Consider the following 16563-nt stretch of genomic DNA (forward strand, 5'->3'; position numbering starts at 1 on the left):
TGTGCTCGGTCGGTGGCGGGAAGGGGAAGACGCGACTTGAGAGATGCGGGTGTTCTAGCCTCAGCCCGAGAAATACATCAATGCTCTTCTTCTTCTCTTCTTTTCTTCCACTGCTCACTCCCGGCCCCAGGCACTGATATCATTTCTTTACCAGTCGCGACACCCACCACAGGCAATTCCGAGTACCTTCCCCACCACAGACAATTCCGAGTACCTTCCCCGCCACAGACAATTCCGAGTACACCACAGACAATTCCACCCCATCATGTCCCTCAACGCCTCCGCCCCCTACACCACCACCTCCACCTCCAAGCAGCACCTCTCAACCACCACCGCCGCCACAAACACCCCCACCTCAACAACCCCCAGCGACTCCGGCCCCGAGACCGTCGAGCTACAACCCACCTCCGACGACCAGCCCTTCGCCTCCGACGAGGAAGAAGAGGACGACAACGGCGCCTCCTCCCCCGCCGCCACCGACGACCACTACACCAGCGCCGAGCACCGCGCGCGCGCCCTCGCCTCCGGCTCCGAAGCCGACGACTACGACGAAGACGCCGACGACGACGACGACGACGACCACACCGTGACCGGCGAAGAAGAAGAAGAGGACGAAGAAGAAGAAGGCGCCTCCTCTCCGGGAGCCTACTCTGCCAGCGAAGACGAGGACGACGACCCCTCGCAGCTGGACCCGGCCGTGGCCGAGGAGATGGACAAGTTCGAAGCCACCTTCAAGGGCTTCTCGCGGCGCTTCCGCCTCGTCAACAAGATTGGCGAGGGCACCTTCTCGAGCGTGTACAAGGCCGAGGACCTCGAGTACGATCTGTACGACAACTCGTGGGATCACTCGCACACGGGCTCCTCTGGGGGGCGGCGTGCGGTCGGGAAGCCAAAGTACGTGGCGGTGAAGAGGATCTATGTCACGAGCTCGCCGGCACGGATCCAGAACGAGCTCGAGCTGCTGCACGACCTGAGTGGGTGCGAGAGCGTGGTGCCGCTGATCACGGCGTTCCGCTGCCTGGACCAGGTGGTGGCCGTGCTGCCGTACTTTAAGCATGTGGACTTTCGAGAGTACTTTCGCGAGCTGAGCATGGTGGATATCAAGTGCTACTTTAGGAACCTGTTTCAGGCGCTGAGGCATGTGCATAACCATGGGATCATCCATCGGGATATCAAGCCTACGTGAGTGTGTTTTTTTTCTCCCCCCTCCTTCCTGTGGGGTAATTGCATCATGAGATATCACTCACACCCAATCACACCCCATCACTCACCTCCCCACCTCTATACTGCCACCACACACTAACACCCCCCCAGCAACTTCCTCTACGACTTCCGCCGCGGCCGCGGCGTCCTCGTCGACTTCGGCCTCGCCGAACGCGAAGGCACCGACTCTCAATTCTGCCTCTGCCAGCACACCACCCCCCCCACCACGCGCCCGCCCACTCTCGCCCCCTCCCTCGGCTACCCCAAACACGACTCGCGGCCCTCGCGGCGCGCCAACCGCGCCGGCACCCGCGGCTTCCGCGCCCCCGAGGTCCTCTTCAAATGCACCTCCCAAACCACCAAACTCGACATCTGGTCCGCCGGCGTAATCCTGCTCACCATCCTGTCTCGTCGCTTCCCGTTCTTCAACAGCAGCGACGACGTGGACGCCATGATTGAGATCGCCACCATCTTCGGCAAGGCCAAGATGAAGGCGTGTGCGGCGCTGCATGGGTGTGTGTTTGAGACGAGTATTGCCACGATTGGGGAAAGGGGTTTTACGCTGGAGAAGATTGTGCTTTGGGCGACGAATCGGACGGCGAATGGGAGTAGTAGGGATGGGACGGGGGATCAGCGGCTGGGGAGGGAGGAAGCCGAGGCGGTGGAGTTGCTGAGGGGGTGCTTTGAGTTGGATCCGGCGAGGAGGTGGGGCGCGCAGGAGGCGTTGGAGTGTGTGTTTTTGAGGGAGTAGTGTGTTGGGTTGCGGGGAGGGGGGGGGGGTATCTTTTTAAAAAGCCTTTTTTTTTTTTAACCTTAAGAGCTTTTTATCTTTTACTTGTTTTACTTTTTCACTTTTTAGCTAGCTAATAGACTGTTATGTGGGTTGGTTGGTTGGGTGGGAGGGTGTATATAGGGTCGGAGTTGGTCTTTGTAGCATTAGTATCATTACCATCATCATAGAATTAAATTACAATATCTAGTATTTTTATCATTGACTCTACAAATATTTCTCCACCTCGACTCTCTATGTACCTCGCTCGTAAACAGACTCGTGATACAAGTACCTACTACTGTGAGTTGTCAAAAAGAAAAAAAAACCGGAAATATGCGCTGCAGCCAAAATCTCCTAACATATCTCCTAACATATAAAGGGCCAGCACGGAGAGAAATTTCGTAAATAGCGGGTGACGATTGTCCCCCTAAGATATCTGAGAGCCTGATGCTGCACCCCAGCCAGGCTCCCTACATAGAACATTAAAGCAAGCTGTACCTACTGGGATCTGCCAGAACAGCCCTTCGATGAAATGAAATGAAATGATTGTTTTTGTTTACTTACTCCGCCCGGCCGGGAAGGTGCTTTCCAAAGTGCAAAAGGGCTCCAGCAGGGAAAGGAGGAACGTAAGGCATTTATTTCATTTTTTGAATTGATTGTGTAAATTACAGATAAGGTAAGGGCATCATGGAGTGATTGATTCCGGTTGGTAACAAATTAAACGGGAAAACCTCGAGTTTGTAATATAGGAATACAACCTTCAACGTCGCCGGCCTAGCTGACACCACAACCACAACCACAACCACAACCACAACCACAACCATAACCAGGAATAAGATAACAGATTTTTCATCTCTGTGGTCGGCTTTCTATAATTGTAGTTGTGTTGTCCAGGATTTTGACCATACGGTCTCGTTAAGTAAGGGTGGTATGGACTTTTCAAAATTTGGCAGTTGTATGTAGTAGGCCCGGCCCTTTGGTTATTTTTTTGACAACCCGCAATAGTATCATTACCACGATCATAGAATTACAACATCTAGTATTTTTATCATTGGCTCTACAAGTATTCCTCCAACTCGACTCTCTCTGTACCTCGCTCGCAAACAGACATCGTTACCATCGTGGGATACAATATCTAGTGTTTTTCATCACTAGCTCTCTCTTTCTCTCTCTCTCTCTCTTCAATCCTCCAACTCGACTCTCTTAGAAACCCCGCTCGGAAACAGGCTCGTGATACAAATTCTAGTATCATTACCATGGTAGAACACAATATCTAGTGTTTTCATCACAAAGAGAGTTGTGATACAAATACTAGTATCATTACCATGATCGTAGAATTACAATATCTAGTGTTTTTTTTATTTTTATCATTGACACCCTCACTTCAATTCTCTAACTAACCCGCAAACAGACGCGTAATACAAATACAGCAAACAAAAACATCCCCCACTCAACTACACGTACAGAAGACCTTAGAACCGCTCTATCAAATTCCCAACAAATACACCCTCCACTCCAAGCTGCTACATGGAACACACCACACCCAAACTAACCCACCCAAACTAACTCACTTAAACTAACCCACCCAAACTAACCCACCCAATCTAACACGCCTACAGAGTCACCTACCAACATGTGGGTATATGTGGGTGGTCATGACAGGCATATCTGGGTCTGTGGTTCTGAAACTGGTCGCCGGAGTACGATGGCTGGCGCGCTACCTGCGGCCAAGCGCCCAATGATGGAGCTATATGGCAGCTGATGATAGAGATCTGATATTAAAGCCCCGGCTCTGGATCCCCCCCCCCAAAAAAAAAAAACCACTCTAAATCTTTAGAGGTGGGGGTGGGGGAGTGGTCGACTTCAAAACCACGGCCCCTTCAGTGACTGAAGAGTATGTAGCTATGCATACAGACGTGAGTGTATGTACATTGGTTGGATTTTGATAAGGCTATAATTAGAAAGAAAAGGAAGAAACCCCCTATCTAGATCCCCGCAAGGAGGGGGAGGGGTGGGGAGGGGTTGGGGGGATAAAATGAAAAGAAAGGAAAAAAAAGGATATTAACGGCATGCCACTGATTTGGGCTATACACTACGATATATGATCATGATATTAGTTGTGATATGAAGGAATAATAAACGCGTGATACCTTTCATCGTACACGTGCCCGCCGCACTCATGGGCCCCCCCCCCCCCCCTATCTGTACCAGTAATCATCGATTTCTGACAAGTAGGTCCACTTTGCGGGGGCAACCTTCTCCTTCTTGATGAAGGCCTCGACCCGGCTGATTGATATAATGATCTGGCTATCTGCGGGCCTCTTCACCACGGCCTCCATTTGGCCAAGGATCTCGAGAATGTCCTCGGGGGTGATCATGGTTATTTTCGAGATGTCTGCGATGGAAATCTCTTTTTGAGTGGTTGCAGCTCGCTTTGGGTCAGGATTGAGAAGTACCCCAGAGATCACCCGGCGCCAGTATCTGTGGTATGTCAACTTCCCAAGATCTGACATTGCTATTGAAAAAAAAGTGTTATTAGTATGTGGAAGAGAACAAGTACCAGAGGTGCATAGCAGCTCAGAGATTTTCGAAGAGAAAAACTATGGGAGTATTACTATTCTCAAAATAGTGTAAGATAAATGGGGAGAGAGAGATGGGTGCTACTACTCACGTTTCTCGGGCGACCCCGGCTTTCCCTCCCGCTTCGAAAGGCGGTAAGAATACTCAATCATTTTTGTCCCAAGACCACACCTCAGAAAGGGCTCGAAAACGAGGATACAAGCAAGGTTGAAGTCGTCCCATGACATCTTCTCTTTCGAGAAGAACCCCACCACACGCCGAAGAGGTTCCCTCACGGGCATTCCAGGCACGGCCGATATCCCCTCATCTATACTTTTGACAACCGTGTAGAAGATGAATCCCTTGAGGTCGAAATATATGGATTTATCGTGCATGAAGAGCTTGGCGAACAGACACATATTTGAGCAAAAGAGCTACCCACGCGTGCTGGTCAGCGGGGGGAGTGTACTCCATTACTCTAGGGCTCACAGGGCTCCTTACACCGTCCGTCTCGGCATCGACTCTGTAGATCGAATGCTCTCTATCTATTTGCTCTTCAAAGGTGCCCGGAAGCTCAGTCATCCCGCGCCCAATCTCACAGAATTTCTGCAAAACACCACAAACTTATCAGCTACTCTTTCCAGAAACTTGGGCTCGAAAAAATATATAATGAAAGAAAAAAAATGTATAAGAAAGGCTACAAGAGATTGGGGAAGCAAGAAATAACCAACCCTGTGTCCCAGATACTTTGATATATCCGTTGTGTACTTGAAGCAAAACTCGCACACATACAACATCTCCGGCTTCTCGCCCACCAGATCTACCGGGTACGGCGATTTATACAGAGGAACCATCACCTGCTCACCGAGTACCACCTTCGCAATATTCGGCCTGTCATCGTCCTTTGCTTTCTGCTTCTTGCTCGTGTTCTTTGCTGGCTTCGCCGATGTCGGACCAGACGCTTGCTGCTTACGCGACGGGGGCATTTTTCGGTGTTCAAACGAGCGTGTGAGGAGTGCGAAGCATGGGAAGGGGTACTACCCAATCTTCCCTTCTGGATATATGTATCACGACAAAGTAGGAGATCAACTGTGGGTGGTGCGTCGCGTCATACTTAGTGTTTTCGGGGGTGACGTTGAGGTGGACCAGCGGAAAATAGTTGATCCGTAAGGCTTAATACTCCCGAAAAGCTTGGATATGTCAACTTCAGGTAAGGCGCGATATACTCTAGACATGTAAATACATGTACTAAAGACCTAGAACATGACTGGTCTCTCGAGGATGCTGGGACTATCATACACATAACTTACTGTCATATAAGGAAGGATCTAGGCCCCAAACAACTGTAATTTGAACCGCCCATGAAGCAGACTTTTAAATCTTCTATCTAGCATAAAAACTACAACTAGGAATGCAACACAAGTCCTATATAGACAATGCTCCCAAGGTCATCTAATCCCGTAATCTACTATACACTTTCCTTTACCAAACCTCCTCGTTGCCCAGGTTCCAGCTGGCCGCCGCCAGAACACCTGTAGTCACCCATGCCGGCCACCAAACACACCATACGACAACCTGCGTCCACATACCCCACACCTGCCATCCAAACGCGGCCTCCTTCAATATACCACCCAATGGTTCGCCCCAATAATACGCCACGCCCACCAACGCCGATGTCGGCGTCAGCCCTTGTAGCAAGAACATACTCAACACTCCAGCCGTCCACTTCTTTTCGGGAAATGGGCGGATGAACGTAAATGGTACTGCAAACAGGCCAATGAGGAAGGATAATGAGAAGTTCAGCGTAGCGAGGGCAGAGAGGAACATTCCCAGGGTGAGGAGGGAGAAACATTTGATGAGTTTGAAGTGCACGGTAGTTACAGTGAAGGTTAAAGCAAGGAGGGTAGAGATTACGGGGGGGAGAAGGACGTTGAGGGCGCCAAAGGCATAGAAGACGGGAGTCAGATACTGTGTTTTATTAGCTCGACGATCGTGAATTCTGGGCATGTAGGGGCCAACCTTTTCGTCTAGTTGATTGAAGATATATAAGGGAATGAATCCCAATGAGTGAACAATTATCACGAAGGCCAATGGCAGGAGCATCGGTCTCTCCTCGCTGGTCTGGGTGGGCAAAGGTACAGCTTCAGATAGTCTCTGGGAAATTTCCTTTTCGTCATCTTTCTCTGCTTTGGCTACTAGCGGCGCCGTTTTTGTCTTTTTCTTTCCACTCTCAACCCAGAGCCCGATCGCCGCAAATGTAAAGTTGACAGCAACTAACATAGCACTAGGTAGATATGTTCCAATACTTACAAACACACGATTGGCCATTAACAAGTAGAAGAAGAAGCTCTGGTGAAAGTGTTCAAGAAGATTATTTAAACTTCTGAAAAGACTCTCTACAGTTCTCCCAAGTGTAACTTCGTCATGGCGGCCTTCACCGTATGCTTGAAGTGTTATAGCATCGATATGGTACGGAATAAAGGAACTATGAGGACCGGATGCGTGCCCGAGCCCTTGATTTACCATTCCGCGTAGCATGGTGCGCAGGCGGTCTTGGTACTTATCATTATGGTGCCACATCTCTTGAAGGGTAGTGCGAACACCCATCTGGCCTGATGCTATTCTAACCGCTGTATTGATGAGGTCCAGATTTGGAAGCTGGCCATTGATTCCATCGTATACTATATGGAGTGATTCGAAAGAGCGCACTGACGGGTAGTCGACCACGACGACTCCCTGGATTGCGCCCGACTTGAGCGGCAATGATGCGACAGATGGGGGATCATGGAGATCATGGTAGGCGTCAACCCAGGCTTGAGGGCCCGCTCGGGAGTCCGAGGTAATCAAGAATATAATATCCTTCGACCAAAGGGACCATCCTATGCACATATCAGCACAATTCGCCAAGTGATGCCACTGGAACTTATACTCTTAAGATAACGGGCTAAGGTAAGAACCAAAGCAACACCGCTTTCGTTCAATTGCCCGTCCATGTTCAACCACCCGGCACACAGCACCAGCGCCTCAGTAGCATCACCCCTAGGTGCCTGGAGGACAGCATACACGTTCTCTCCGTGAATCTCTTCTCCAGCAGCAGTGTAACTGTACTTTTGCCTCCCAACTTTCAATCCCGACGCCTCAAAAATCTTCCCGATCACCCGCGCCATCTCCCCGCCTGACGAGGAGTTCGCCCCCAACGCCCCGACCTCATTTCGGTATGCTCTAAACACGTTCTGTTCGCTCCCACCAAAATATGTGTGCACCTGTCCAGGTAATAACGCATTCTCGGATATGTACGTTTTGCGCGAGTAGTCCTCGAGCGGGAGTAAGAGGAGCCAAACAACGCCGACGAGAATACAGAACGATGAGAGGACGGGAAGTAGCTTTAGGATCCGAGTGCTCCGGAGAGAACCTGCGCTTGAGTTTGTGTTACCCCGCCGGTGCTCTAGGTGAATTTCTGGAGGGGAAGTGAGGTTGGTAGTCTTACTGCTGAGTGAGGCGGCCATTGCTGGCAGAGATAGCTCTCTTATTATTGTGGATTCGCGAATTCGGTTTTATAGGATTCCGGCTGTGAGGTTTCTATGCTCGAGTTAAAAATTCATTAACAGGGCCATGAGGTAAATAGGCATGTCCTTCAAATATAGAAATTCCACGTAGATTTGTGGGCTGAAACTTGAAGTTGTACGCGGGATTGAGGTCACCAAGCACTAGGTCATGTGTTTCAGGGGTTTTCGATTCAACGTGGTCCTTCAGCGATGATCCCTGAAACATCACCAGAAATCACTCGTCGACAACTAATGCGAAATGATTGCGCACCGATTAATCGACTAGGCGCAGAGCGCAATTAAGTATTTCTGTCTCTCAATACTTATAAAAGAATGCTATGGTCAAAAAATCGTAAACTCTTAGCTCTCTAGCTCCGGTTAGTATGTATGTACCTATGTAGGCCGGCCGGGCCCTGTTTTTTTGTGGGGATGCAGGACCCTTAGCAACTGTAGTAGAAGTAGGGTCCTTTAAATACAGCCTAAGATAAGTTGATGGTTTCATTCGAGGTAAATCCGGGGATACTCTATGCTCGAGTGGTAACGCACAATGAGTCCATATAGCTACTACATGTATGTATTTGGCTATAAAAGATAGTATAACATTATACCTTATAGACAATGTATACTTTATATATTTATTGAACTTATGGGTTCGTGAGTCACGAAGTGTTCGTCTACGAAGGTACTGAATATTAACAGCTCCCGCTTCAGTAGCCTTGTGATTTATCACTGGTGGGGTTATGTAGTTATTCCAGATAATTTGTAAGACGTAAATTAATGAGATAGTATATTTGTTTAGAACGGAAACAAAATTGACAGCGCCAGAAAACTCCCAATAGAAACCCCTAAACCCCAGAAGAAACTGACAGTTCCAAATAAGCAACAGTAACAGAATGAATTGTAGAAAGGAAGGAAGATTGTTTGAGGGTACATGTAATTTTCTGAAAGAATAGGGATAATGATTTTAATGTGTAAACCTCTTTAGTTTTTACTCCTAGGTCGACCGCGCGCGGACCTATTCGCAACACCCCTCTTCTTCCTCTTCGTGGCCCTTTCTGCCCAGTCCGGCTCGAGAATATCCCTTGCTTGCTTATTCCTTGCCAAAATCCTTGACATTTCACGTATGAAAGGCTCGTAGTCGTGTCTGGTTCTCTCAGTTGTGACAGAATTCTCATACGCTTCTTTTTCGGCTTCGGAGATCTTGTGCTTAATGTCCCTCTGTTCAATACAAAATCTACTGTAGTACTCAACGAGAGTCTCACTACTGGTGAGAGACTTGATCTTGAGGACCTCGGCAGATTCTTCCACGGATTCGGTCAGAGCTTCGGTGTAGATGCCCTCGTGTGAATCTTTGGTAACGAAACTGTGCCATTCAGGGTTAACCTCTTGGAGTCGTGCTTCGATAGCACCCAGAATCTTCGCATTGAAAACAAGTTCTTTGCGGTAAATAGGGAGGCGCTCAGGAACGAGTGCCAGGCAGGTGAAACGCTCAAGAGTCTTGGGATATAATGCGATACGCTCATGAAGTCTGGGACCTATAGCCTTGAGCCAATCTTTGTGTTCGCAAGTTTCTAAATAATGATATTGTTACTCGGGGCATATAGGAAATGGTCACCGGGAGAAGTGACTTACCGAATTTTACAGGCTGCCTCTTCAAGCCATCGAGCTCCCAAATCGCACCGTCGACGTGGACATAAGCGATGTAATGATACGCCATATTATCCTCGTCGATCTCCCCATCTTCGTCGTCGTCTTCATCGGCGTTCTTTTTGCCTTTCTTCCTCTTTTCAGACTTAGACCTACCCCGCCTCGAGGCTTTATAGGCGTCGGCCTGGTTCAAATCCAGGTCATCCATCTCGGTTCTACGCCCGAACGAATTGTGCGCACTCTTTAAGAATTCGAAGCTGGCTACGGCAAGGCCTTTGTGTGGCGGAGTAAGAGCCTTACTGTATTCTTTAAAATTGGTGAGTTCCGTAGACAGCTCAACGTCGGGAGAGTTCATGATTATATTCATGATCGCATAGGTCCCACAAGCATTGTCTTCAACTTGATTTGCGAACCAAAGCCCCTCAGGACAGACAACTTCTTGCTCTGATGGGTCGTACTTTGTGTTGAACACCATGCAGAATATGATACCATGAGCAGGCCTTATCATGAAGTCAGCTTAACGTTTATTTGATAGAATAGCCAAGCTTACGTAACAACTGCGAAGCCCTCTTCATCAATAGTATAAACTTCTACAACTTCAGTATTCCGCGCACCGACATCTCGCAGCAGCTGGGTCCAAATAACCGGTTCAGACTCCACGGTGCACCAGTTGGGCCATGTGCGCTTGAAGTTGTGCAATTCGTTGACTGCTGGGGCAAAGGGTGATTGCGTGCGCTGTTTTTTTGTAGAAGACTCGGACATGTTGAAGTTTAAATGCCAAGAAGTAGAGGAGTTGGAGTTGTCGCGCCTCAAGAAGCTGGGAGACGCGTTAGTTATGGTCGCTTCCAAGGTTCCATCAGATTAACCCAGATCCCGTGCCAAGTGCTCAACCCAAGCTTTCCTTTATCTGTGGCGGGATGCGTCAAGATGCATATTACTTTTAGGGCCCGTTCGGACAACCCAATAATCTAGATTATTGGCGATAATCTGACGGATTATCGACTTTTGGATTATCACAATAATCTATGCTGTTCGTGCAATTGAATAATCCAACATTCGGAACTCCTGATTATCCCAATAATCCGCCAAGAAAACAATCACCTTCGGAGGTAATTATTCCCACACAACACAGATATCCTGAGAGCTAACGTTATCCGGACATGTAGATTATCCACTTATTATGAGTATTATGATTATCACTTCCGCTACCTGATAATCCAGTCTGTCCAATAACCCGAAGAAATAATCTAAGGTTGTCCGAACGGGCCCTTAGTATTTTGACTCTTTCAGGCTTAAATGCACAGCTTGTGAATTTTTTATGTGGCTTGACACATGGAGTACTAGCATAGGCCGTAGATCTTGATATCCTAGTAAATAGTACAACGCGCTAGTACTTTATCAGATCCGCATAATGTGGCCACCGTGTATTTAACTTTCAGTCACCAGATGTAAAAAGAAAACTCCCAGTTTACACGAGAGCTCTAACAGATAAGAACTTCTATTAAATATATGGTATCGAGTTAAGGAAAGAAACTCTGCGCGACAAGGATTTTTAGTTAGTGATCGTTTCCGGCGATACATGACTGTTCAACAAAGAATCTGCGATAAAGTGCATTTGGTTACCCTGACTTGTTTCTTTGACAAACACGCTCGTTACCCGGCTAGTCCCACGCGTGTGTTTTTTCAAGGAAAATAAAACCCCTAAGTGCGCTTGTGAAGACAACAACAACAACTGTTGCTTCAGATATTTTTTACAGGCTTCAGTGGTTCATTCAACCACGCCCTAAATATCTGTCCCGGTATCTAGCCCTCAGATGGTTTGGTTGCTCACCATGAGTACCGGAACCCCCAGACTCAACTCTGCATTTCCAGAGACCCCAGTGGCAGCGCCTCCATTGCGCCAGAGGCGTGGTAACTCTCCCGTGAGGGTAGGATCCGTTAAACAGCCTTCATTCACACCAAAAGCTCCTACAACGAATCCTAAACCAACCGATCCTTCTCCTTCAATTGTTCAAACCCCAACTACGCCCCCACCACTTATCCCAGAAGATGTTATTGATGCACCCACCCAACGACTTTATGCAGTGGCCGTATTTGTTCTTCTACAAGCATGGAAATTTTATGACATAGCCAGATTGTACGCTGCAGATGGCGACTCGATATCAGAATTATGGTTTTGTGTAAAATGGCTGGTTCTAGATGGCTGTTTTTTTGGGTTCTTACCAATCCTCCGGATCCCATGGCTTCACTTCGCACCGATGTTTACACTTTGTGCGATTGCTACATTTTCAGTTATGGATATTTTTGTCAGTTTAAAGTACCAGCTACCTATTACGGCGTTTTTTGGAGCTTTCTGGAAGCGTATGTATGATCCAGTCTGTGGGTGAAATATACTAATTTGTTCTACTTTAGTTATTTACGACCGAGAACTATCGATTACCGAACGAAGTGTCAAGTGGTATGATATTGTGAACAACAATTCGCATATTCAAGGCAAATACACTGTGTACCTTTTACCGGAAGGGTATGTCACTATGAAAATCGTTTTTGAAGTCTGTGCTTATAATATTTTAGGGCTGCACAAATCAACCCAGAGTCTACTTGCTTTTGTATCGGTGACACATCGCCATTCGTCACCCTGCCGATTAGAATTAATGGGACCCAGCCTATCAATATTGAACTCCAGAGAATCGATTTGGAATCCGGCAGTGCTGAGATGATTAGTATCAACCATAAAGAGCTTAAAAAGCTTTTGAAAAAGGCTCCTAGGGAAGACGAACCGCAACTTCGCAACCTACCTTACACCGTCAAGCAACCCGGTCTTTACCGTCTCACTAGAGTTACTGATGTATCTCAACTTGAAGTGCGCATTTACCGATCTGAAGCGCTCGTCGTGTCATGTCCAAAAGCGAATCTTAAAATATCTGGTTCACAGAAGAGAGATAAGTGTAAAGGGGACATGTCAGATATTGCTATGGAGGTCCAAGGCCTTGCCCCGCTCCAAATTACCTACAGCCGTGAGATCAAGGGTAAGCCGACGGTGTTTTCGGTCCAGAGCATTCACCCTGAAGGATTTGAATCACCCCTGCTTGCTGGGTTTAATAGCGACGGCACACTTACTCAACAAGGCGATGGAACTTTGACATGGGCACAACGTCGGGAAATCATTGTGCCCCTCAATGAATCTCTAGCTTCCGCGGGCGATTGGGGCTATTCAATTGACAAGGTTGTGGATGGATGTGGAAATACAGTCGACTACAATGCTCTCTTCGAGGACGGGGACTATGTTGTCCCGAAGAAAAGCAGTCTTTCCCATAGACTTATGGTCCATGATAGACCACGTATTCGTTTCCTCGGGTGTGATCCCCAGACACCCATCGACCTACCCAAGGGCGTTTCTAGCGAACTTCCCCTACAGCTTGTATCTGTCCGCGACGACGCTCCTTACTCAGTCCGATTTGCGTTTACGCCTCACAACAAGCTTCAATCAGCATCGGAACACTCACCAGATGCTGTATTCAAGGATTATAGCATGAAGGGCCTAGCTCAAGCTATATCTATCAAGGAGCCTGGGTTGTACTCATTGAAATCCTTTTCCAGCAAGTTTTGCCCCGGTGAGGTTATGGAGCCTTCTTCATGTCTCGTGATTACGCCACCTGAACCAAGCATGACTATGGAGTCCGATGAGATTTTGGACAAATGTACAGGCTCGTCGATTGGTCTTACGATCGATCTTACTCTTGTTGGGTCACCAACATTTGAGCTTTCCTACAGACTCATCAAAGACGGCGGCGCCCCAGTTGTTAAAACTCTTACAATCGATCGCACAAGACACCAAGTTCGCTTCACTCCGGAGGACGCTGGTCACTATGCGTATGAGTTTTTCAGTCTTCGCGATAAGAATTATGCCAATGTCAAACTTGATTCTAAAGTCAACCGTGTCGAACAAACTGTCAAGCCGCTTGCCGGTGCCAGCTTCATCGATGCAGCACCTCGCAAGAACGTCTGCATTGAAGAGCCTGTAGAGTTCCAGGTTAAGATGCAAGGAACGCCCCCGTTGAATTTACACTACGACCTTATCCACAATGGAAAACGTCATAGGATGTCCGATAAAAACATTACCACAAGTATACATACTATCAAAACCCCACCTTTAACTCAGGGTGGAGAATACGCGCTCGCCTTAACAACCGTCGAAGATAATAGCGGGTGTAAAATCTACTTGGAATCAGAGGCCAAGGTAAATGTTAGGTGGCAGAGGCCAAAGGCTCAGTTTGCCCCAGTTGAAGGGAAAATGCATGTCAGGGCGCTAGAAGGCAAACCTGTGGATATCCCAATTAGGTTGACTGGTGAAAGCGTATGCCACCCTTTTAAACACCCCAATGCTTCTTGTTTTGCGAATCATACTGATCTTACTGTGATACATAGCCATGGACTGTTAGAATTCGTAACGCTGATAGAGACGAACCAGCCAAGACATTCAAGTTCACAGGAACAAATTCCTACTTGACTGTGAACGACGCAGGCACCTATTACCTAGAAGATGTTCGTGATAATGGATGTCCTGGATCTGTTGCTGGGGCAGATAGCACATTTAAGATTTCTTGGATCGACAGACCTAAACTCCGCCTGGCAGAATCTGTATCAACCACCAGAAAGGGCGATGGCTTCGTTAGGCAAGACGTTTGTGAAGGGGACGAGGATTCTGTTGAACTTGCGTTTACAGGAAGTCCACCATTCATGGTTGACTATGACATTACGCTTAAACCTGATGGCTCTTCTGACTCCAAGCGCTCCTTGGAGCATAGCTCACACCAACTTCGTGCTGGTCTTGGTGTGGCGACTGTGCGACTGGAAACGAGCCGTGCTGGTCTTTACCAATATAAGTTCAAGAGTCTCGCGGATGGGCTTTACGATAATCCAAGGGAGAGTTTGCTCAAGAATCCGTTTACGCTTGAACAAACCGTACACTCGAGGCCGACTACAAGTTTTGCTAATCCAAGCAAAGTCTACAAGTACTGCTTGGATGCTGGTGCTGGTGACGACATTATTCCAATCCAGCTTCACGGCGTTGCACCGTTTTCCTTGACCATCAATGTCAAGCATTTCAGCACTGGTAAAAGCGACATAATCAACGTCCCGCATGTCGAAACCAATGTCTTCAATTTCCGTATCCCCAACCACGCCCTGACTCTTGGTAGCCACGCCGTTAGTGTCCTCAAAGTCAAGGATTCCCGTGGCTGTGTCCGTAAGACGCCGACCGATGCCCCTCATGTCATGGTCGCAGTTGCCGACATGCCAACAATTACTCCCCATGACACACAACGCAAAGACTACTGCGTTGGTGATCGTATTGCATTCACTCTGGCCGGTGTTCCTCCGTTTGCTGTTGAATACGAGTGGAATGGTGTCCCGATGAGTGCTCATAACCAACCATCGCAGTTCATCCGTGTTGCAGAGAAGCCGGGTAACTTCACAGTCACAGGGTTGCAAGATTCAGCCAGTGACTGTAAGGTCAGTGTTGGGCTAACGAGCGTGGTCCACGAGGTTCCGAGTGTTAGGATCAGTGGAGGAAATATCGTTGTCAAGGGTATTGCGGAGGGTGACCAGACGGAGATTAGCTTCAACTTTTTTGGCACACCACCATTTACTTTCACGTAAGTTTTTGACCCTTGCCACAAATATTTTTTTGGTGCATATTATTAACAATGCTCTTGACAGTTATACACGAAGTGAAATCGCTAAAAAGGGATCGAAACCTAAAATTTTGGAGAGCCATTCACAAACCACAAACAGCTTTAGTTACAGCATGTTTGCCTCCCAAGAGGGTGTTTATGAAGTAATCTCCATCGCCGACAAATTTTGCCAGTACTCCGCAGGAAAGTCGGGTCGGAAGGATTAAACTTAATGGATGACGAAGGAAATAATGAGTACGATTTTTTTTGAATAAAAACAGGGTTTTGTTTAGGGGATTGTGGTGGGTTGGGCGGGGTTGTAACGGTATTATTACTGCAAGTGCTTATATTCCGACTAGAAAAATTGTAATATTATAGAGCACATTTGAGTGAGGGACGGCGTCAATGGTTTAGCGTTTTCATTACTTGGCTTTCATGTTTTATCTTTTCCTCATTGCTCTTTGTCGTTGCTTATTCGTACACTCCTGTGTCGTTTTGGTTATGCCTACGATACGATTTGTATATGAAACTTTCCGTGCATATCTTTGATACCATACATGTAGTTATCGTAAAGTCTAAGTACTTGTATGGACATGAATTAGTAAATGGTGTGCACTTTGGCTCGATTGAGAGAAAAATCTGAAAAAATCGTGCCCACCCAAGATATGGACAACCGCTCTACCACAAAATTATTACTTGACGTATCGGTGCTATATTAACTAAGAAGGATGTAATCCTTGGGTAAGCAGAGTTGACGTAAAGGGCTTAATTTAACCCCACGGCTCTGAGGTAAAGTCCGATATAATGTATGATGTAGTTTCTCGAAAGCATACTCTATACTACTCCAAATGCAGTTACACACTGGGACCCCGAGTTTATTTACCTCTTTGGCTAGCCATTCCCCCCATCATTGATTTCCCCATGTTCTCAGTGCGTCTTAGTAGGATACGGTTACTAAATATGGAGGCTCGCCTGTCCCGAAAATACCGAGTGCTGCCCGGTGACGCAGAAAACACGCGACAGAGAGAGAAAAAAAGAAAAGGCGCAGTGACATGTGTACTCTGCCTACAACACCACTTTGAAATGGTTATGTATGCGTTGGGTTTATTAGACCAGGAACTTGCATCTCCTGAGTCGTCGCACTCTATGCTGGCATCATGTC

The 16563-nt window shown here is 47.5% G+C and overlaps 5 protein-coding genes across 5 annotated transcripts; 2 read left to right on the forward strand and 3 right to left on the reverse strand.

Moving 5' to 3' along the window:
- Positions 1 to 265: 265 nt before the first annotated feature.
- Positions 266 to 1954, forward strand: LAJ45_04402 (uncharacterized protein; the record flags this gene model as incomplete). The annotated part of the gene is made up of 2 exons (XM_046113982.1): positions 266 to 1182; positions 1315 to 1954. 2 exons carry the CDS (start codon positions 266 to 268, stop codon positions 1952 to 1954), a joined length of 1557 nt encoding a protein of 518 aa, XP_045973084.1.
- Positions 1955 to 4173: 2219 nt separating this feature from the next.
- LAJ45_04403 (uncharacterized protein) lies at positions 4174 to 5520 on the reverse strand (the record flags this gene model as incomplete). The annotated part of the gene is made up of 4 exons (XM_046113983.1): positions 4174 to 4490; positions 4647 to 4968; positions 5036 to 5140; positions 5266 to 5520. 4 exons carry the CDS (start codon positions 5518 to 5520, stop codon positions 4174 to 4176), a joined length of 999 nt encoding a protein of 332 aa, XP_045973085.1.
- A 496-nt stretch (positions 5521 to 6016) lies between these two features.
- LAJ45_04404 (uncharacterized protein) lies at positions 6017 to 8040 on the reverse strand (the record flags this gene model as incomplete). The annotated part of the gene is made up of 4 exons (XM_046113984.1): positions 6017 to 6502; positions 6554 to 7413; positions 7464 to 7946; positions 8022 to 8040. The coding sequence occupies 4 exons, from the start codon at positions 8038 to 8040 to the stop codon at positions 6017 to 6019; spliced, it is 1848 nt and encodes a 615-aa protein (XP_045973086.1).
- A 1020-nt stretch (positions 8041 to 9060) lies between these two features.
- LAJ45_04405 (uncharacterized protein) lies at positions 9061 to 10488 on the reverse strand (the record flags this gene model as incomplete). Its single annotated transcript, XM_046113985.1, has 3 exons — positions 9061 to 9650; positions 9712 to 10226; positions 10277 to 10488. 3 exons carry the CDS (start codon positions 10486 to 10488, stop codon positions 9061 to 9063), a joined length of 1317 nt encoding a protein of 438 aa, XP_045973087.1.
- A 1070-nt stretch (positions 10489 to 11558) lies between these two features.
- LAJ45_04406 (uncharacterized protein) lies at positions 11559 to 15628 on the forward strand (the record flags this gene model as incomplete). The annotated part of the gene is made up of 5 exons (XM_046113986.1): positions 11559 to 12087; positions 12139 to 12250; positions 12301 to 14083; positions 14155 to 15383; positions 15448 to 15628. 5 exons carry the CDS (start codon positions 11559 to 11561, stop codon positions 15626 to 15628), a joined length of 3834 nt encoding a protein of 1277 aa, XP_045973088.1.
- Positions 15629 to 16563: the final 935 nt, after the last annotated feature.

This window comes from Morchella importuna, assembly GCF_003444635.1.
Source record: "Morchella importuna strain M04M26 chromosome Unknown Morimp01GS010, whole genome shotgun sequence".
In the NCBI taxonomy this organism is placed as follows: Eukaryota; Fungi; Ascomycota; class Pezizomycetes; order Pezizales; family Morchellaceae; genus Morchella; species Morchella importuna.